Source organism: Melozone crissalis, unplaced genomic scaffold, assembly GCF_028551555.1.
Source record: "Melozone crissalis strain CALT ecotype California unplaced genomic scaffold, PUWL_Pcris_2 ptg000595l_1, whole genome shotgun sequence".
Taxonomy (NCBI): domain Eukaryota; kingdom Metazoa; phylum Chordata; class Aves; order Passeriformes; family Passerellidae; genus Melozone; species Melozone crissalis.
The window spans coordinates 12669-34199 of NW_026536277.1; the positions used below are offsets into that span (position 1 = coordinate 12669).

Consider the following 21531-nt stretch of genomic DNA (forward strand, 5'->3'; position numbering starts at 1 on the left):
TCTCAGACCACGCCCATATTGCTCCAGCCAATGGGAGTACGCCGCTCCCCGGCAGCCAGCCAATAGGAGCGCGGCTTCCGTTGCCTGGCAACTTGGGCGGCCCCACGCGCAGATGCCGCCGTGGGCGTGGCGGCACCCATATCGCGAAAATACCCAATGAGAAGAGAGATTTGGACAGAGGGCCCCGCCTCCTAAATGACAGACAGCGAGTTTAACCAATGGTAGTGCGTATCCCCCTTTCAGCTCCCCTCCCGCCAAGGATGCATCAACCAATGACAAGCAGCGTTACAACCTCACTCCTCCCTTCCACCCAATCAGCGCCCGCTTTCCAAAACCCTCGACTTATGCGGGAGCGCGGGCGGGAAGCCAGGGGGAGGTGGCAGAGAGTCGACCAATAGAAAGCGGCGTTACATCGCCGCGCGGGGCCGCCAGCCAATAGCAGCGCGCGTTACGGCGGGCGCGGGCCGGGCCCGGGAAGGGGGCAAGGTGGCGGCCATTTTGATCGTGAGGGGCCGTGAGGGGCGGCCATGGAGGCGCGGCGGCCGCGGGTGCCGGAGCTGCGGGACGAGCTGGGCCGCCGCGCCATGGACACCCGCGGGCTCAAAGCCGAGCGGCTGCAAACGGCGATGGACGGCGAAGGAGCTCGGCGGGAGGGCCGGTGTAAGAGGGACCCCCGGTTCTGAGGGGATGGGACGCCCAGTGCTGAGGGAATGGGACCCCCCGGTTCTGAGGGGAATGGGACCCCCAGTTCTGAGGGGAATGGGACCCCCAAGACCCCCGGTTCTGAGGGGATGGGACCCCCGTTCTGAGGGAATGGGACCCCCGGTTCTGAGGGGAATGGGACCCCCGGTTCTGAGGGGATGGGACCCCCGTTCTGAGGGGATGGGACCCCCGGTTCTGAGGGGAATGGGACCCCCGGTTCTGAGGGGATGGGACCCCCGTTCTGAGGGGATGGGACCCCCGGTTCTGAGGGGATGGGACCCCCGTTCTGAGGTGATGGGACCCCCGGTTCTGAGGGGAATGGGACCCCCGTTCTGAGGGAATGGGACCCCCGGTTCTGAGGGGAATGGGACCCCCGTTCTGAGGGGATGGGACCCCCGGTTCTGAGGGGAATGGGACCCACCGTTCTGAGGGAATGGGACCCCCGGTTCTGAGGGGGTGGGACCCACAAGACCCCCAGTTCTGAGGGAATGGGACCCCCAGTTCTGAGGGAATGGGACCCCTGGTTCTGAGGGGAATGGGACCCCCAGTTCTGAGGGAATGGGACCCCCGGTTCTGAGGGGGTGGGACCCACAAGACCCCCAGTTCTGAGGGGATGGGACCTCCAGAATGAGGGGATGGGACCCCCAAGACCCTCGGTTCTGAGGGAATGAGGGGAATGGGACCCCCGGTTCTGAGGGGAATGGGACCCCCGGTTTTGTGGGGAATGGGACCCCCGGTTCTGAGGGGATGGGACCCCCAAGACCCCCGGTTCTGAGGGATTAGGATCCCCCTGCGACCCCCTCCCCCCCCCATTCCTGGTGGTCCTGATCCCCCATTTCCCCCCTGTGACCCCCCCCCCCCCCCCCCCGTTCCTGGGGGTCCTGATCCCCCATTTCCCCTCAGCACTCCCCTCCCCCATCTCTATATTTTTAATTCCTCCATTTTCCCTGCCCCAATTTCCCCTTTTTTCACCCCGTTTTCCAGACGGCCTCAACAACCACAGCCACGAGCACCAGGGGGGCCACCAGGAACCCCAGGGTGGCCACCAAGGCCACCACCAAGGCCACCAAGGCCACCAGGGCCACCAACCCTACAAGGGGCAGGACTCTGAGCCCCCTGGGCTGCACCCAGGTGGGCATTGAGGGGATTTGGGGGGGATTTGGGGGGGCATTGGGGCATTTTGGGGGATTGGGGGGGGTCTGGGGGTGGTCTGGGGGGTCTAGAGGGGGACTTTGGGGGTGTCTGGGGGAGTTGGGTGCATTTGGGGGGATCTGGGGGTGATTTGGGGGGTCTGGAGGTCATTTTGGGGGTCTGTGGGTGCATTTGGGGGGCATTTTGGGGGTCTCTGGGGGTCTGGTGCATTTGGGGGTCTCTGGGGGTGACTTGGGGGTCTGAGGGGGCATTTTGGGTGCCTGGGGGGGCAGTTTGGGGGTCTGGGGGGTCATTTTGGGGGTCTCTGGGTAAGGGGGATTTGGGCAGGAACCTCCATGTGGAGTCTGGGGGGGATCTGGGGGACATTTGAGGGTTTGGGGGTCATTTTGGGGGTCTTTGGGGGGATCTGGGAGTGATTTGGGGGGTCTGGGGGGCATTTTGGGGCTCTCAGAGTGCTTTTTGGGGGGTCTGGAGGTCGTTTTGGGGGTCTCTGGGTGCATTTGGGGGGCATTTTGGGGGTCTCTGGGGGTCTGTGGGTGTATTTGGAGGCGCTCTTTGGGGGTCTCTGGGGGGATTTGGGTGCATTTGTGGGGTCTGGGGGTTATTTGGGGGTCTGAGGGGGCATTTGGGGGTCTCTGGGGGTGATTTGGGGGTCTGGAGGTCATTTTGGGGGTCTCTGGGGGTGATTTGGGGGGGTCTGGGGGGCATTTTGGGGTCTCTGGGGGTCTGTGGGTGTGTTTGGGGGTCTCTGGGGGCATTTGGGTGCATTTGGGGGTCTCTGGGGGTGATTTGGGGGGGGTCTGTGGGGGCATTTTGGGGTCTCTGGGGGTCTGTGGGTGTATTTGGGGGTCTCTGGGGGGGTCTGGGGGGGCATTTTGGGGGTCTCTGGGGGTCTGTGGGATGGGGGGATTTGGGCAGGGGCCTCCCTGTGGGGTCTGGGGGGGTCTCTGGGGGGGCATTTTGGGGGTCTCTGGGAGGCTTTGGGGGTCTCTGGGGGTATTTTGGGGGTCTCTGGGTGTGTTTGGGGGTCTCTGTGAGTCTCTGGCTGTATTTGGGGAGGGGTCTCTGGGTGTGTTCGGGGCGGATCCTGGGGGTCTCTGGCTGTATTTGGGGAGGGGTCTCTGTGTATTTTTGGGGCATCTCTGGGTGTATTTGGGGAGGGTCTCTGGGTGTGTTTGGGGGTCTCTGGGTGTATTTGGGGAGGGGTCTCTGGCTGTATTTGGGTGGGGGTCTCTGGGTGTGTTTGGGGGTCTCTAGGTGTATTTGGGGAGGGGTCTCTGGGTGTATTTGGGGGTCTCTGGGTGTATTTGGGGAGGGGTCTCTGGGTGTATTTGGGGGTCTCTGGGTGTATTTGGGGAGGGGTCTCTGGCTGTATTTGGGTGGGGGTCTCTGGGTGTGTTTGGGTGGGGGTCTTTGGGTCTCTGGCTGTATTTGGGGAGGGGTCTCTGGGTGTGTTCAGGGCGGATCCTGGGGGTCTCTGGCTGTATTTGGGGAGGGGTCTCTGGCTGTATTTGAGGAGGGGTCTCTGGGTATGTTTGGGGGTCTCTGGGCGTATTTGGGGAGGGGTCTCTGGCTGTATTTGGGTGGGGGTCTCTGGGTGTGTTTGGGGGTCTCTGGGTGTATTTGGGGGTCTCTGGCTGTATTTGGGTGGGGGTCTCTGGCTGTATTTGGGGAGGGGTCTCTGGCTGTATTTGGGGGTCTCTGGCTGTATTTGGGGAGGGGTCTCTGGGTGTGTTTGGGTGTATTTGGGGAGGGGTCTCTGGCTGTATTTGGGGAGGGGTCTCTGGCTGTATTTGGGGAGGGGTCTCTGGGTGTGTTTGGGTGTATTTGGGGAGGGGTCTCCACCTCATCTCTCCCCTCCCCCTCCCCACAGCGCTGCACTCCAAGCCGGACCAGCTCCCCCCCCACGCCCCCTCCCCAAAATACAGTGCCCCGCCCCCTAATTACAATGCCCCGCCCCCTAATTACAACGCCCCGCCCCCTAATTACAACACCCCTCCCACTAATTACGGCGCCCCCTCTAATTATGGCACCGCCTCTAATTACAACGCCCCTCCCCCTAATTATAACACCCCTCCCACTAATTACGGCGCTCCCTCTAATTATGGCACCGCCTCTAATTACAACGCCCCTCCTCCTAATTATAACACCCCTCCCCCTAATTATAACACCCCTCCCCCTAATTACAGCATCTCCTCTAATTATGGCACCCCCCCTAATTGCGGTGCCCCTCCCACTAATTATAATGTTCCTCCCCCTAATTACAATGCTCCTCCTGCTAATTATAATACTCCTCCCCCTAATTACAGTGCTCCTCCCCCTAATTATAATACCCCTCCCCCTAATTACGGCACCTCCTCTAATTACGGCGCCGCCTCTAATTACAGCGCCCCCTCCTCAAATTACAGCCCCCCCTCTAATTATGGCGCCGCCTCTAATTACAGCGTCCCTCCCCCTAATTATGGCATCCCTTCTAATTACAGCTCCCCCTCCTCTAATTACAGCCCCCACTCTAATTACGGCGCCCCTCCCCCTAATTACAACGGCTCCCCCCATAATTACACCACACCCTCTAATTACGGCGCCCCGCCCCCTAATTACGGCCCCGCCCCCTCCCCTCGTTCTGACCCCGCCCCGCCCCCCCCCAACCGGAAGCGGCCGTGGGAGGAGAGGGGGAGGGGCGACGGCGAGCGGCGGCGGGAGAAAAGGTGAGGGGAGACCCCGCCCCAAATTGACCACGCCCACCCCGGAGACCCCGCCCCAAATTAAATTAACCACGCCCACCCCAATTAACAACCCCACCCACTCAGAGACCCCGCCCCAAATTAACCACGCCCACCCCGAGACCCTGCCCCAATTAGCCACGCCCACCCCAGAGACCCTGCACCAAATTAAACTAACCACGCCCACCCCAGAGACCCCACCCCAAATTAACCACACCCACCCCAGAGACCCTGCACCAAATTAACCACACCAACCCCAGAGACCCCACCCCAAATTAACCACGCCCACTGAGACCCCTCCCCAAATTAACCATGCCCACTCCAGAGACCCCAGAGACCCCGCCCCAAATTAACCACGCCCACCCCGAGACCCTGCCCCAATTAACCACGCCCACCCCAGAGACCCCACCCCAAATTAAACTAACCACACCCACTCCAGTGACCCCGCCCCAAATTAACCACACCCACCCCAGTGACCCCCGCCCCAAATTAATCACTCCCACCAAGACCCCGCCCCAAATTAACCACACCCACCCAAATTAACAACCACACCCACTGAGACCCCTCCCCAAATTAACAAATTAACAACCACACCCACCCCCATTAACAACCACATCCACTGAGAGACCCCTCCCCAAATTGGCAACCACACCCACCCCAAACTAACCACACCCACCCAGAGACCCCTCCCCAAATTAACCCAACCCCCTCAAATTAACCTCACCCACTCCAGAGACCCCTCCCCAAATTAACCCCAGACACTGAGACCCCTCCCCAAATTAACAATCCCACTCACCCCAATTAACAACCCACCTACCCAAATTAAACCCACCCACCCACTGAGACCCCGCCCCAAATTAAAAACCCCCACCCTGGAGACCCCTCCCCAAATTAACCACACCCACCCCAAATAACAACCCGACCCACCCCAATTAACAACCCCACCCACTCAAATTAACCCCACCCACCCCAGAGACCCCTCCCCAAATTAACCACACCCACCCCAAATAACAACCCGACCCACCCCAATTAACAACCCCACCCACTCGAATTAACCCCACCCACCCCAGAGACCCCTCCCCAAATTAACCACACCCACCTGTCCCCAAATCCCTGTCCCCAAACTGGATCCCTGTCCCCAAACCGGGTGCCCTGTCCCCAAATCCCTGTCCCCACCTCGGTGTCCCCATCTCGGTGTCCCCACCTCTGTGTCCCCAACCCTGTCCCCACCCCGGTGTCCCCAAATCCCTGACCCCAGATCCCTGTCCCCAAATCCCTGACCCCAAACTGGGTCCCCTGTCCCCAAATCCCTTCCCCCACCTCTGTGTCCCCACCCCGGTGTCCCCAGCCTTGTCCCCAACCCTGTCCCCAACCTTGTCCCCAAGCCTGTCCCCACCCCCGTGTCCCCAACCCTGTTCCCACCTCAGTGCCCCCAACCCTGTCCCCACCCCTGTCCCCACCCCTGTCCCCACCCCTGTCCCCACCCCGGTGACCCCAACCCTGTCCCCACCCCTGTCCCCAACCCTGTCCCCACCTCGGTGTCCCCAACCCTGTCCCCACCCCGGTGTCCCCACGGTGTCCCCAGGCCTGTCCCCAGCTGGGTGTCCCCTCCCCCGCAGGCCGCGCTCCCCTGCGCCGCCCCCCGAGGGCGCCGACGACGCCCGGGACGATTCCCTGGTGGCCCTGGACACCTGTGAGTGCCCCTCCCCCCTTCAGTGCCACCAAACGCCACCGCCCGGTGTCACCCCGGCGCCACCGCGGCGTCCCTTTGTGTGCCCGCAGACAACTGCGACCCGCACTTCACGGTGGCGCCGGTGACAGTGACACAGTGACAGTGACAGTGAGACATTGACAGTGAGACAGTGACACAGTGACAGTGACAGTGACAGTGACACCGAGGTGTCCCTTTGTGTCCCCGCAGACAACTGCGACCCGCACTTCACGGTGGCGCCGGTGACAGTGACACAGTGACACAGTGACCCAGTGACAGTGACACAGTGACAGTGAGACAGTGACACAGTGACAGTGACAGTGACACAGTGACACAGTGACACAGTGGCACAGTGACACAGTGACAGTGACACCGCGGTGTCCCTTTGTGTCCCCGCAGACAACTGCGACCCGCACTTCACAGTGGCGCCGGTGACAGTGACACAGTGACACAGTGACCCAGTGACAGTGACACAGTGACAGTGACACAGTGACACAGTGACACAGTGACACAGTGACAGTGACACAGTGACAGTGACACAGTGACAGTGAGACAGTGACACAGTGACAGTGAGACAGTGACAGTGACACAGTGACACAGTGACACAGTGACAGTGACAGTGACAGTGACACAGTGACAGTGACAGTGACACAGGGACACAGTGACACAGTGACACAGTGACACAGTGACAGTGACACAGTGACACAGTGACAGTGAGACAGTGACAGTGACACAGTGACACAGTGACACAGTGACAGTGACAGTGACAGTGACACAGTGACACAGTGACACAATGACAGTGACACAGTGGAAGTGACACAGAGACACAGTGACAGTGACAGTGACACCACGGTGTCCCTTTGTGTCCCCGCAGACAACTGTGACCTGCACTTCACGGTGTCGCCGGTGACAGCGACACAGTGACAGTGACACAGTGACAGTGAGACAGTGACAGTGAGACAGTGACACAGTGACAGTGACACCGTGACAGTGACACAGTGACACAGTGACACAGTGACAGTGACAGTGACACAGTGACAGTGACACAGTGACAGTGACACAGTGACACAGTGACAGTGACACAGTGATACAGTGACACAGTGACAGTGACAGTGACACAGTGACAGTGACACAGTGACAGTGAGACAGTGACACAGTGACACAATGACAGTGACACAGTGGAAGTGACACAGAGACACAGTGACAGTGACAGTGACACAGTGACACAATGAAAGTGACACAGTGACAGTGACACAGTGACAGTGACACAGTGACACAGTGACAGTGACACAGTGGAAGTGACACAGAGACACAGTGACAGTGACAGTGACAGTGACAGTGACACAGTGGAAGTGACACAGAGACACAGTGACAGTGACAGTGACACCACGGTGTCCCTTTGTGTCCCCGCAGACAACTGTGACCTGCACTTCACGGTGGCGCCGGTGACAGCGACACAGTGACAGTGACACAGTGACACAGTGACAGTGACACAGTGACAGTGACATAGTGTCACAGTGACACAGTGACAGTGACAGTGACAGTGACACTGTGACACAGTGACAGTGACACAGTGACACAGTGACACAGTGACACAGTGACAGTGACAGTGACACCGCGGTGTCCCTTTGTGTCCCCGCAGACAACTGCGACCTGCACTTCACGGTGTCGCCGGACGGGTACGGGGGGCGCCCGCTGGCAACCGACGGCTTCGGGCACCTGTGGGCGGGGGCCAGGGCCACCCACGGCGTCACACGGGGACGGGTGTGCTTCGAGATGGAGGTGAGGGACAGGGACACAGTGACACAGTGACAGTGACACAGTGACACAATGACAGTGACACGGGGACGGGTGTGCTTCGAGATGGAGGTGAGGGACAGGGACAGTGACACAGTGACAGTGACACAGTGACACAATGACAGTGACACGGGGACGGGTGTGCTTCGAGATGGAGGTGAGGGACAGGGACACAGTGACAGTGACACAGTGACAGTGACACAGTGACAATGACACAGGGACGGGTGTGCTTCGCGATGGAAGTGAGGGACAGGGACAGTGACAGTGACACAGTGACACGGGTACGGTTGTGCTTCAAGATGGAGGTGAGGGACAGGGACACAGTGACAGTGACACAGTGACACAGTGACAGGGACAGGGACACAGTGACAGTGACACGGGTACGGTTGTGCTTCGAGATGGAGGTGAGGGACAGGGACAGTGACACAGTGACAGTGACACAGTGACACAGGGACGGGTGTGCTTCGAGATGGAGGTGAGGGACAGGGACACAGTGACAGTGACACAGTGACAGGGACAGGGACACAGTGACAGTGACACGGGGACGGGTGTGCTTCGAGATGGAGTTGAGGGACAGGGACAGTGACACAGTGATAGTGACACAGTGACAGTGACAGTGTCACAGTGACAGTGACAGTGACACAGTGACAGGGACACAGTGACGCAGTGACAGTGACACAGTGACAGTGACACGGGGACGGGTGTGCTTCGAGATGGAGGTGAGGGACAGGGACACAGTGACAGTGACAGGAACGTGGGGACCGTGACACAGGGACATGTGGACAGTGACACAGGGACAGTGACAGGAACGTGGGGACAGTGGCAGTGTCAGGGGCACAGTGACAGTGACAGGGACATGGGGACAGTGACTGTGACAGTGACATGGGGACAGGGATAGGGGTATGGTGACAGTGACATGGGGACAGGGACAGTGACACAGTGATAGGGACAGGGACACGGGGACAGGGACAGGGACATGGGCAGTGGGAGATGGGGACAGTGGCGGACATGGGGACAGTGACACAGGGACATGGGGACAGTGACATGTCTTCGTGCTGGGTGATGGTGACAGGACCCAGTGACACTGACAGGTGCTGGTGACTGTGCCAGGTCTTGGTGGCAGTGTCATCTCACAGTGACAATGGCGGCTCCCTGTGGCACTGCCACCCCAATGTCCAGATGTCTCTGATGTCCCCACTGTCCCCAATGCCCCCAATGCCCCAAATGTCCCCAGTGTCCCCAGTGTCCCTCATGTCCCCCCAATGTCCCCCCGTCCCCATTGTCCCCAATGTCCCCACTGTCCCCAATGCCTCCCCAATGTCCCCACTGTCCCCAATGTCCCCACTGTCCCCAATGTCCCCAATGCCCCCAATGCCCCCAATGTCCCCAATGTCCCCAATCCCTCCAATGTCCCCACTGTCCCCAGTGTCCCCAATGTCCCCAATGTCCCCAATCCCTCCAATGTCCCCAGTGTCCCCAGTGTCCCCAATGTCCCCAATGTCCCCAGTCCCTCCAATGTCCCCAATGCCCCCAATGTCCCCACTGTCCCCAGTGTCCCCAGTGTCCCCAGTGTCCCCAATGCCCCCAATGTCCCCAGTGTCCCCAGTGTCCCCAATGCCCCCAATGTCCCCAATGTCCCCACTGTCCCCAATCCCTCCAATGTCCCCAATGCCCCCCCAGTGTCCCCAGTGTCCCCAATGCCCCCCCAGTGTCCCCAGTGTCCCCATTGGTGTCCCCACAATGTCCCCAGGTGCTGGAGCCGATCCCCGTTCAGCAGCTGCCGCCCTCAGAGCCCGACCCGCACGTGGTGAGAGTGGGCTGGTCCCTGGACACCTGCGGCACACAGCTGGGTCAGTAATGTCACCTGTGTCACCTAATGTCACCTAATGTCACCAAATAATGTCCCCCAATGTCCCTGGACACCTGCGGCACCCAGCTGGGTCAGTAATGTCACCTGTGTCACCTAATGTCACCTAATGTCACCAAATAATGTCCCCCAATGTCCCTGGACACCTGCGGCACCCAGCTGGGTCAGTGTCACCTGTGTCACCTAATGTCACCTAATGTCACCAAATAATGTCCCCCAATGTCCCTGGACACCTGCGGCACACAGCTGGGTCAGTGTCACCTGTGTCACCTAATGTCACCTAATGTCACCAAATAATGTCCCCCAATGTCCCTGGACACCTGCGGCACCCAGCTGGGTCAGTGTCACCTGTGTCACCTAATGTCACCTAATGTCACCAAATAATGTCCCCCAATGTCCCTGGACACCTGCAGCACACAGCTGGGTCAGTAATGTCACCTGTGTCACCTAATGTCACCTAATGTCACCAAATAATGTCCCCCAATGTCCCTGGACACCTGCGGCACACAGCTGGGTCAGTAATGTCACCTAATGTCACCTAATGTCACCTAATGTCACCAAATAATGTCCCCCAATGTCCCTGGACACCTGCGGCACCCAGCTGGGTCAGTAATGTCACCTGTGTCACCTAATGTCACCTAATGTCACCAAATAATGTCCCCCAATGTCCCTGGACACCTGCGGCACACAGCTGGGTCAGTAATGTCACCTGTGTCACCTAATGTCACCTAATGTCACCAAATAATGTCCCCCAATGTCCCTGGACACCTGCGGCACACAGCTGGGTCAGTAATGTCACCTGTGTCACCTAATGTCACCTAATGTCACCAAATAATGTCCCCCAATGTCCCTGGACACCTGCGGCACACAGCTGGGTCAGTAATGTCACCTGTGTCACCTAATGTCACCTAATGTCACCAAATAATGTCCCCCAATGTCCCTGGACACCTGCGGCACCCAGCTGGGTCAGTAATGTCACCTGTGTCACCTAATGTCACCTAATGTCACCTAATGTCACCAAATAATGTCCCCCCATGTCCCTGGACACCTGCGGCACACAGCTGGGTCAGTAATGTCACCTGTGTCACCTAATGTCACCTAATGTCACCAAATAATGTCCCCCAATGTCCCTGGACACCTGCGGCACACAGCTGGGTCAGTAATGTCACCTGTGTCACCTAATGTCACCTAATGTCACCAAATAATGTCCCCCAATGTCCCTGGACACCTGCGGCACCCAGCTGGGTCAGTAATGTCACCTGTGTCACCTAATGTCACCTAATGTCACCAAATAATGTCCCCCAAATGTCCCTGGACACCTGCGGCACACAGCTGGGTCAGTAATGTCACCTGTGTCACCTAATGTCACCTAATGTCACCAAATAATGTCCCCCAATGTCCCTGGACACCTGCGGCACACAGCTGGGTCAGTGTCACCTGTGTCACCTAATGTCACCTAATGTCACCAAATAATGTCCCCCAATGTCCCTGGACACCTGCGGCACACAGCTGGGTCAGTGTCACCTGTGTCACCTAATGTCACCTAATGTCACCAAATAATGTCCCCCCATGTCCCTGGACACCTGCGGCACACAGCTGGGTCAGTAATGTCACCTGTGTCACCTAATGTCACCTAATGTCACCAAATAATGTCCCCCAATGTCCCTGGACACCTGCGGCACACAGCTGGGTCAGTAATGTCACCTGTGTCACCTAATGTCACCTAATGTCACCAAATAATGTCCCCCAATGTCCCTGGACACCTGCGGCACCCAGCTGGGTCAGTAATGTCACCTGTGTCACCTAATGTCACCTAATGTCACCAAATAATGTCCCCCAATGTCCCTGGACACCTGCGGCACCCAGCTGGGTCAGTAATGTCACCTGTGTCACCTAATGTCACCTAATGTCACCAAATAATGTCCCCCAATGTCCCTGGACACCTGCGGCACCCAGCTGGGTCAGTAATGTCACCTAATGTCACCTAATGTCACCTAATGTCACCAAATAATGTCCCCCAATGTCCCTGGACACCTGCGGCACACAGCTGGGTCAGTAATGTCACCTGTGTCACCTAATGTCACCTAATGTCACCAAATAATGTCCCCCAATGTCCCTGGACACCTGCGGCACCCAGCTGGGTCAGTGTCACCTGTGTCACCTAATGTCACCTAATGTCACCAAATAATGTCCCCCAATGTCCCTGGACACCTGCGGCACACAGCTGGGTCAGTAATGTCACCTGTGTCACCTAATGTCACCTAATGTCACCAAATAATGTCCCCCAATGTCCCTGGACACCTGCGGCACCCAGCTGGGTCAGTGTCACCTGTGTCACCTAATGTCACCTAATGTCACCAAATAATGTCCCCCAATGTCCCTGGACACCTGCGGCACACAGCTGGGTCAGTAATGTCACCTAATGTCACCTAATGTCACCTAATGTCACCAAATAATGTCCCCCAATGTCCCTGGACACCTGCGGCACCCAGCTGGGTCAGTAATGTCACCTGTGTCACCTAATGTCACCTAATGTCACCAAATAATGTCCCCCAATGTCCCTGGACACCTGCGGCACACAGCTGGGTCAGTAATGTCACCTAATGTCACCTAATGTCACCTAATGTCACCAAATAATGTCCCCCAATGTCCCTGGACACCTGCGGCACACAGCTGGGTCAGTGTCACCTGTGTCACCTAATGTCACCTAATGTCACCAAATAATGTCCCCCAATGTCCCTGGACACCTGCGGCACACAGCTGGGTCAGTAATGTCACCTGTGTCACCTGTGTCACCTAATGTCACCAAATAATGTCCCCCAATGTCCCTGGACACCTGCGGCACCCAGCTGGGTCAGTAATGTCACCTGTGTCACCTAATGTCACCTAATGTCACCAAATAATGTCCCCCAATGTCCCTGGACACCTGCGGCACCCAGCTGGGTCAGTAATGTCACCTGTGTCACCTAATGTCACCTAATGTCACCAAATAATGTCCCCCAATGTCCCTGGACACCTGCGGCACACAGCTGGGTCAGTAATGTCACCTGTGTCACCTAATGTCACCTAATGTCACCAAATAATGTCCCCCAATGTCCCTGGACACCTGCGGCACCCAGCTGGGTCAGTGTCACCTGTGTCACCTAATGTCACCTAATGTCACCAAATAATGTCCCCCAATGTCCCTGGACACCTGCGGCACACAGCTGGGTCAGTAATGTCACCTGTGTCACCTAATGTCACCTAATGTCACCAAATAATGTCCCCCAATGTCCCTGGACACCTGCGGCACCCAGCTGGGTCAGTGTCACCTGTGTCACCTAATGTCACCTAATGTCACCAAATAATGTCCCCCAATGTCCCTGGACACCTGCGGCACACAGCTGGGTCAGTAATGTCACCTAATGTCACCTAATGTCACCTAATGTCACCAAATAATGTCCCCCAATGTCCCTGGACACCTGCGGCACCCAGCTGGGTCAGTAATGTCACCTGTGTCACCTAATGTCACCTAATGTCACCAAATAATGTCCCCCAATGTCCCTGGACACCTGCGGCACACAGCTGGGTCAGTAATGTCACCTAATGTCACCTAATGTCACCTAATGTCACCAAATAATGTCCCCCAATGTCCCTGGACACCTGCGGCACACAGCTGGGTCAGTGTCACCTGTGTCACCTAATGTCACCTAATGTCACCAAATAATGTCCCCCAATGTCCCTGGACACCTGCGGCACACAGCTGGGTCAGTAATGTCACCTGTGTCACCTGTGTCACCTAATGTCACCAAATAATGTCCCCCAATGTCCCTGGACACCTGCGGCACCCAGCTGGGTCAGTAATGTCACCTGTGTCACCTAATGTCACCTAATGTCACCAAATAATGTCCCCCAATGTCCCTGGACACCTGCGGCACCCAGCTGGGTCAGTAATGTCACCTGTGTCACCTAATGTCACCTAATGTCACCAAATAATGTCCCCCAATGTCCCTGGACACCTGCGGCACACAGCTGGGTCAGTAATGTCACCTGTGTCACCTGTGTCACCTAATGTCACCAAATAATGTCCCCCAATGTCCCTGGACACCTGCGGCACCCAGCTGGGTCAGTAATGTCACCTGTGTCACCTAATGTCACCTAATGTCACCAAATAATGTCCCCCAATGTCCCTGGACACCTGCGGCACCCAGCTGGGTCAGTGTCACCTGTGTCACCTAATGTCACCTAATGTCACCAAATAATGTCCCCCAATGTCCCTGGACACCTGCGGCACCCAGCTGGGTCAGTAATGTCACCTAATGTCACCTAATGTCACCTAATGTCACCAAATAATGTCCCCCAATGTCCCTGGACACCTGCGGCACACAGCTGGGTCAGTGTCACCTGTGTCACCTAATGTCACCTAATGTCACCAAATAATGTCCCCCAATGTCCCTGGACACCTGCGGCACCCAGCTGGGTCAGTAATGTCACCTGTGTCACCTAATGTCACCTAATGTCACCTAATAATGTCCCCCAATGTCCCTGGACACCTGCGGCACCCAGCTGGGTCAGTAATGTCACCTGTGTCACCTAATGTCACCTAATGTCACCAAATAATGTCCCCCAATGTCCCTGGACACCTGCGGCACACAGCTGGGTCAGTGTCACCTGTGTCACCTAATGTCACCTAATGTCACCAAATAATGTCCCCCAATGTCCCTGGACACCTGCGGCACACAGCTGGGTCAGTAATGTCACCTGTGTCACCTAATGTCACCTAATGTCACCAAATAATGTCCCCCAATGTCCCTGGACACCTGCGGCACCCAGCTGGGTCAGTAATGTCACCTAATGTCACCTAATGTCACCTAATGTCACCAAATAATGTCCCCCAATGTCCCTGGACACCTGCGGCACCCAGCTGGGTCAGTAATGTCACCTAATGTCACCTAATGTCACCTAATGTCACCAAATAATGTCCCCCAATGTCCCTGGACACCTGCGGCACACAGCTGGGTCAGTAATGTCACCTGTGTCACCTAATGTCACCTAATGTCACCAAATAATGTCCCCCAATGTCCCTGGACACCTGCGGCACCCAGCTGGGTCAGTAATGTCACCTGTGTCACCTAATGTCACCTAATGTCACCAAATAATGTCCCCCAATGTCCCTGGACACCTGCGGCACCCAGCTGGGTCAGTAATGTCACCTAATGTCACCTAATGTCACCTAATGTCACCAAATAATGTCCCCCAATGTCCCTGGACACCTGCGGCACCCAGCTGGGTCAGTAATGTCACCTGTGTCACCTAATGTCACCTAATGTCACCAAATAATGTCCCCCAATGTCCCTGGACACCTGCGGCACACAGCTGGGTCAGTAATGTCACCTGTGTCACCTGTGTCACCTAATGTCACCAAATAATGTCCCCCAATGTCCCTGGACACCTGCGGCACACAGCTGGGTCAGTAATGTCACCTGTGTCACCTAATGTCACCTAATGTCACCAAATAATGTCCCCCAATGTCCCTGGACACCTGCGGCACACAGCTGGGTCAGTAATGTCACCTGTGTCACCTAATGTCACCTAATGTCACCAAATAATGTCCCCCAATGTCCCTGGACACCTGCGGCACACAGCTGGGTCAGTAATGTCACCTGTGTCACCTAATGTCACCTAATGTCACCAAATAATGTCCCCCAATGTCCCCAATGTCCCTGGACTCGTGCAGCACCCAGCTGGGTCAGTGTCACCCATGTCCCCAAGTGTCCCCAAATAATGTCCCCAATGTCCCCAAATGAGCCCAAATAATGTCCCCAAATGTCACCAAAAGTCCCCCCAATGTCCCCAATGTCCTCAATGTCCCCAATCCCCCCAATGTCCCCAAAGTCCCCAAATGTCCCCAATGTCCCCAATGTCTCCTCCCCCTCCCTGGAATTTTGGGTCTGGGTTGGGAATTTTTGGGTGGAATTTTTGTGGAATTTTTGTGAATTTTTGGGTGAATTTTTGGGTGGAATTTTTGTGGATCTTGTTCTCCCTGCTGGGAATTTTTGGGTGGAATTTTTGGGAATTTTTGGGAATTTTTGGGAATTTTTGGGTGGAATTTTTGTGGATTTTGTTCTCCCTGCTGGGAATTTTTGGGTTGAATTTTTGGGTGGAATTTTTGTGAATTTTTGTGTGTAATTTTTGTGGAATTTTTGTGAATTTTTGGGTGGAATTTTTGTGGATTTTGTTCTCTCTGCTGGGAATTTTTGGGTGGAATTTTTGGGAATTTTGGGGAATTTTTGGGTGGAATTTTTGGGTGGATGTTTTGTGAATTTTTGGGGGGAATTTTTGGGTGGAATTTTTGGGAATTTTTGGGTGGAATTTTTGGGAATTCTTGTGGAATTTTTGTGGAATTTTTGTGAATTTTTGGGTGGAATTTTTGGGGATTTTGTTCTCTCTGCTGGGAATTTTTGGGTGGAATTTTTGGGAATTTTTGGGAATTTTGGGGAATTTTTGGGTGGAATTTTTGTGGATTTTGTTCTCTCTGCTGGGAATTTTTGGGTTGAATTTTTGGGTGGAATTTTTGTGAATTTTTGTGAAATTTTTGTGAATTTTTGTGTGGAATTTTTGTGGAATTTTTGTGAATTTTTGGGTGGAATTTTTGTGGATTTTGTTTTCCCTGCCAGGAATTTTTGGGTGGAATTTTTGGGTGGAAGTTTTGTGAATTTTTGGGGGGAATTTTTGGGTGGAATTTTTGGGAATTTTTGGGTGGAATTTTTGGGAATTCTTGTGGAATTTTTGTGGAATTTTTGTGAATTTTTGGGTGGAATTTTTGTGAATTTTGGGGAATTTTTGGGTGGAATTTTTGTGGATTTTGTTCTCTCTGCTGGGAATTTTTGGGTGAAATTTTTGTGGAATTTTTGGGAATTTTTGTGAAATTTTTGTGGATTTTTTGTGGTGGATGTTTTGTGGATTTTTGGGTTGAATTTTTGTGAATTTTTGGGTGGAATTTTTGTGGAATTTTTGTGAATTTTTGTGAAATTTTTGTGAATTTTTGTGTGTAATTTTTGTGGATTTCCGTTATTTGCCGTTTTTCCCAATTTCGCGCGTTTTGCCCCCAGGGGAGGAGCCGTTCTCCTACGGCTACGGCGGCACCGGCCGCAAATCCTGCGACGGAAAATTCCAGAACTACGGAGCCAAGTTCGGCCCGGGCGACGTCATCGCCTGCCTGGCGGTGAGACAGGGGGGGAAATGGGGCAAAAAGAGGGGAAATTGGGAAAACTGGGGGGAAATTGGTGAAAATCGGGAGAAATTTGGGAGAAATTTGGGGAAAATTGGGGAGAAAATTGGGAGAAAATTGATGAAAATTAGGAGAAAATTGGGGAGAAAATTGGGGAGAAAATTGGGGAGAAAATTGGGGAGAAAATGGGAGAAAATTGACAAAAATTGGGATTTTGGGGATTTTGGGAGTCTGGAGATTTGGGATTTTCAGACTTTCAGATCCTGGAATTCCGGGATCCTGGAGATTTTGGGATGGTGCAGTTCTGGGATTTTGGGTCGCTGTGATCCTGGGATTTGGGAATTTTGGAGTTTCTGGGGTCCTGGAATTTTGTGATCCTCTGATTTTGGGATTCTGGGATTTTGGGACTCAGGACATTTTGGGATCCTGGAGATTTGGGATTTTCAGATTTTGGGGTTTTGAGATCCTCCAATTGTGAGATTTTGGGATCCTGAAATTCCGGGATCCTGGAGATTTGGGATCGTGCAATTCCGGAGTTCTGGGATTTCCGGATTTTGGGATTTTGGGATCCTGGAATTGTGGGATCCTCTGATTTTGGGATTCTGGAGATTTGGGATCTCAGGGTTCTGGGATTTTTGGATTTTGGGATTCTGGAGATTTGGGACTTTCAGATTTTGGGATTTTGAGATCCTGGGGATTTTGTGATCCTCTGATTTTGGGATTCTGGAGATTTGGGATCTTGGGGTTCTGGAGATTTGGGATTTTCAGATTCTGGGATTTTGTGATCCTGAAATTCCGGGATCCTGGAGATTTTGGGATGGTGCAGTTCTGGGATTTTGGGTCGCTGTGATCCTGGGATTTGGGAATTTTGGAGTTTCTGGGGTCCTGGAATTTTGTGATCCTCTGATTTTGGGATTCTGGGATTTTGGGACTCAGGACATTTTGGGATCCTGGAGATTTGGGATTTTCAGATTTTGGGGTTTTGAGATCCTCCAATTGTGAGATTTTGGGATCCTGAAATTCCGGGATCCTGGAGATTTGGGATCGTGCAATTCCGGAGTTCTGGGATTTCCGGATTTTGGGATTTTGGGATCCTGGAATTGTGGGATCCTCTGATTTTGGGATTCTGGGATTTTGGATCTCAGGGTTCTGGGATTTTTGGATTTTGGGATTCTGGAGATTTGGGACTTTCAGATTTTGGGATTTTTGGGATCCTGGGGATTTTGTGATCCTCTGATTTTGGGATTCTGGAGATTTGGGATCTTGGGGTTCTGGAGATTTGGGATTTTCAGATTTTGGGATTTTGTGATCCTGAAATTCCGGGATCCTGGAGATTTGGGATCGTGCAATTCCGGAGTTCTGGGATTTTCGGATTTTGGGATTCTGGGATTTTGAGGTCCTGGAATTCCGGGATCCTGGAGATTTTGGGATGGTGCAGTTCTGGGATTTTGGGTCGGTGTGATCCTGGGATTTGGGAATTTTGGAGTTTCTGGGTTCCTGGAATTTTGTGATCCTCTGATTTTGGGATTCTGGAGATTTGAGATCTTGTGGTTCTGCGATTTTGGGATTTTGAGATCCTGAAATTCTGGGATCCTGGAGATTTGGGATCGTGCAATTCCAGAGTTCTGGGATTTTCAGATTTTGGAATTTTGGGATCCCGGGGATTTTGTGATCCTCTGGTTTTGGGGTTTTGGGGTTCTGGACATTTGGGATCTCGGAGCTCTGGAGTTCTGGGATTTTCAGATTTCGGGATTTTGAGATCCTGGAATTGTGGGGTTGTGGGATTTGGGATTTTGTGCTTTTTCTTGCCCTTTTTTTCCTTCTTTTATCCATTCTTGGCCATTCATCCAGTGTTTTTCCACCGTTTATCACCGTTTTTTCACCATTTCTCACCATTTTTTCACCGTTTTTCACTGTTTTTACCATTTTTTCCCCCGTTTTTCCCATTTTCTCAGGATTTCGAGGCCGGGGACGAGGTGGAGCTGTCGTTCCTGAAGAATGGGCAGTGCCAGGGGGTGGGGGTCGTTTTGACCATTTCTCACCATTTCTGTGTCGTTTTTTTGCTGATTTTTGTCATTTTTTCACCGTTTTTCCCCGTTTTTTCCCCGTTTTTCCCCATTTTTTAGGATTTCGAGGCCGGGGACGAGGTGGAGCTGTCGTTCCTGAGGAACGGGCAGTGCCAGGGGGTGGGGGTCGTTTTGACCATTTCTCACCATTTCTGTGTCCTTTTTTCCCCGTTTTTCCCCATTTTTTCGCCATTTTTCCCCATTTTTTCCCCGTTTTTCCCCATTTTCCAGGATTTCGAGGCCGGGGACGAGGTGGAGCTGTCGTTCCTGAGGAACGGGCAGTGCCAGGGCGTGGGGGTCGTTTTGACCATTTCTCACCATTTCTGTGTCCTTTTTTTGCTGATTTTTGTCATTTTTTCCCCGTTTTTCCCCGTTTTTTCCCCGTTTTTCCCCATTTTTCATGATTTCGAGGCCGGGGACGAGGTGGAGCTGTCGTTCCTGAGGAACGGGCAGTGCCAGGGGGTGGGGGTCGTTTTGACCATTTCTCACCATTTCTGTGTCCTTTTTTCCCCGTTTTTCCCCATTTTTCCCCGTTTTTCCCCGTTTTTTCCCCGTTTTTCCCCCGTTTTCCCCATTTTCCAGGATTTCGAGGCCGGGGACGAGGTGGAGCTGTCGTTCCTGAAGAACGGGCGGTGCCAGGGGGTGCCCTTGGGTTGGGTTTTGTCCGTTTCTCACCATTTCTGTGCCATTGTTTGGCCGTTTCTCACCATTTTTTCACCGTTTTTTCCCGTTTTTTCCCCGTTTTTCCCCCATTTTCCAGGATTTCGAGGCCGGTGAGGACATGGAGCTGTCCTTCCTGAAGAACGGGCAGTGCCAGGGGGTGGGGGTCGTTTTGACCATTTCTCACCATTTCTGTGTCCTTTTTTCCCCGTTTTTCCCCGTTTTTTCCCCGTTTTTCCCCGTTTTTTCCCCGTTTTTCCCCATTTTCCAGGATTTCGAGGCCGGGGACGAGGTGGAGCTGTCGTTCCTGAAGAACGGGCGGTGCCAGGGCGTGGCGTTCCGCGTGCCCAAGCCGCTCCTGGCCGGCCGGGCGCTGTTCCCCCACGTGCTGGTCAAGAACTGCGGCGTCCGACTCAACTTCGGGCAGCGCCCGCGGCCGCTGCGGCCCCTGCCCCCGGGGGGCGCCATGGTGCAGGACGTGCCGGACGGACACCGCCACAGGGGGACACGGGGACCGCGGACAAAGGCTGAATGTGAGGTGGGGACAGTGGGGACATCATGGGGACATTGGGGACATTGGGGACACTGTGGGGATGGACATTGGGGACACTGCCCCTGGGGGGCGCCATGGTGCAGGACGTGCCGGACGGACACCGCGACAGGGGGACACGGGGACCGCGGACAAAGGCCGAGTGCGAGGTGGGGACATTGGGGACATCATGGGGACATTGGGGACACTGTGGGGATGGACATTGGGGTCACTGCCCCCGGGGGGCGCCATGGTGCAGGACGTGCCGGATGGACACCGCGACAGGGGGACACGGGGACCGCGGACAAAGGCCGAGTGTGAGGTGGGGACATTGGGGACACCCTGGGGACATTGGGGACACTGTGGGGATGGACATTGGGGACACTGTGGGGTCACTGCCCCCGGGGGGCGCCATGGTGCAGGACGTGCCGGACGGACACCGCGACAGGGGGACACGGGGACCGCGGACAAAGGCTGAGTGCGAGGTGGGGACATTGGGGACATTGGGGACACTGTGGGGATGGACATTGGGGACATTGGGGACACTGTGGGAATGGACATTGGGGACATTGGGGACACTGTGGGGATGGACATTGGGGTCACTGCCCCCGGGGGGCGCCATGGTGCAGGACGTGCCGGACGGACACAGGGACAGGGGGACACGGGGACCGCGGACAAAGGCTGAATGTGAGGTGGGGACAGTGGGGACATTGGGGACACTGTGGGGATGGACATTGGGGACATTGGGGACATCATTGGGGACACTGTGGGGATGGACACTGGGGACATTGGGGACATCATTGGGGACACTGTGGGGATGGACACTGGGGACATTGGGGACATTGGGGACACTGTGGGGATGGACATTGGGGACATTGGGGACATTAGGGACACTGTGGGGTCACTGCCCCCGGGGGGCGCCATGGTGCAGGACGTGCCGGACGGACACCGCAACAGGGGGACACGGGGACCGCGGACAAAGGCTGAGTGCGAGGTGGGGACATTGGGGACATCATGGGGACATTGGGGACACTGTGGGGATGGACACTGGGGACATTGGGGACATTAGGGACACTGTGGGGATGGACACTGGGGACATTGGGGACATTGGGGA

The 21531-nt window shown here is 55.0% G+C and overlaps 1 protein-coding gene across 1 annotated transcript in view; it reads left to right on the forward strand.

Moving 5' to 3' along the window:
- Positions 1-527: 527 nt before the first annotated feature.
- LOC128950407 (uncharacterized) overlaps positions 528-21531 on the forward strand; it is a gene marked incomplete at its 3' end in the record, with an annotated part of 36761 nt that continues 15757 nt past the window's right edge. Inside the window, 8 exon segments of the mRNA XM_054295292.1 lie at positions 528-660; positions 1687-1833; positions 3728-4562; positions 6197-6270; positions 7931-8070; positions 9836-9935; positions 17044-17156; positions 20160-20426. Of these exon segments, the coding sequence (XP_054151267.1) occupies positions 528-660; positions 1687-1833; positions 3728-4562; positions 6197-6270; positions 7931-8070; positions 9836-9935; positions 17044-17156; positions 20160-20426 (1809 nt within the window).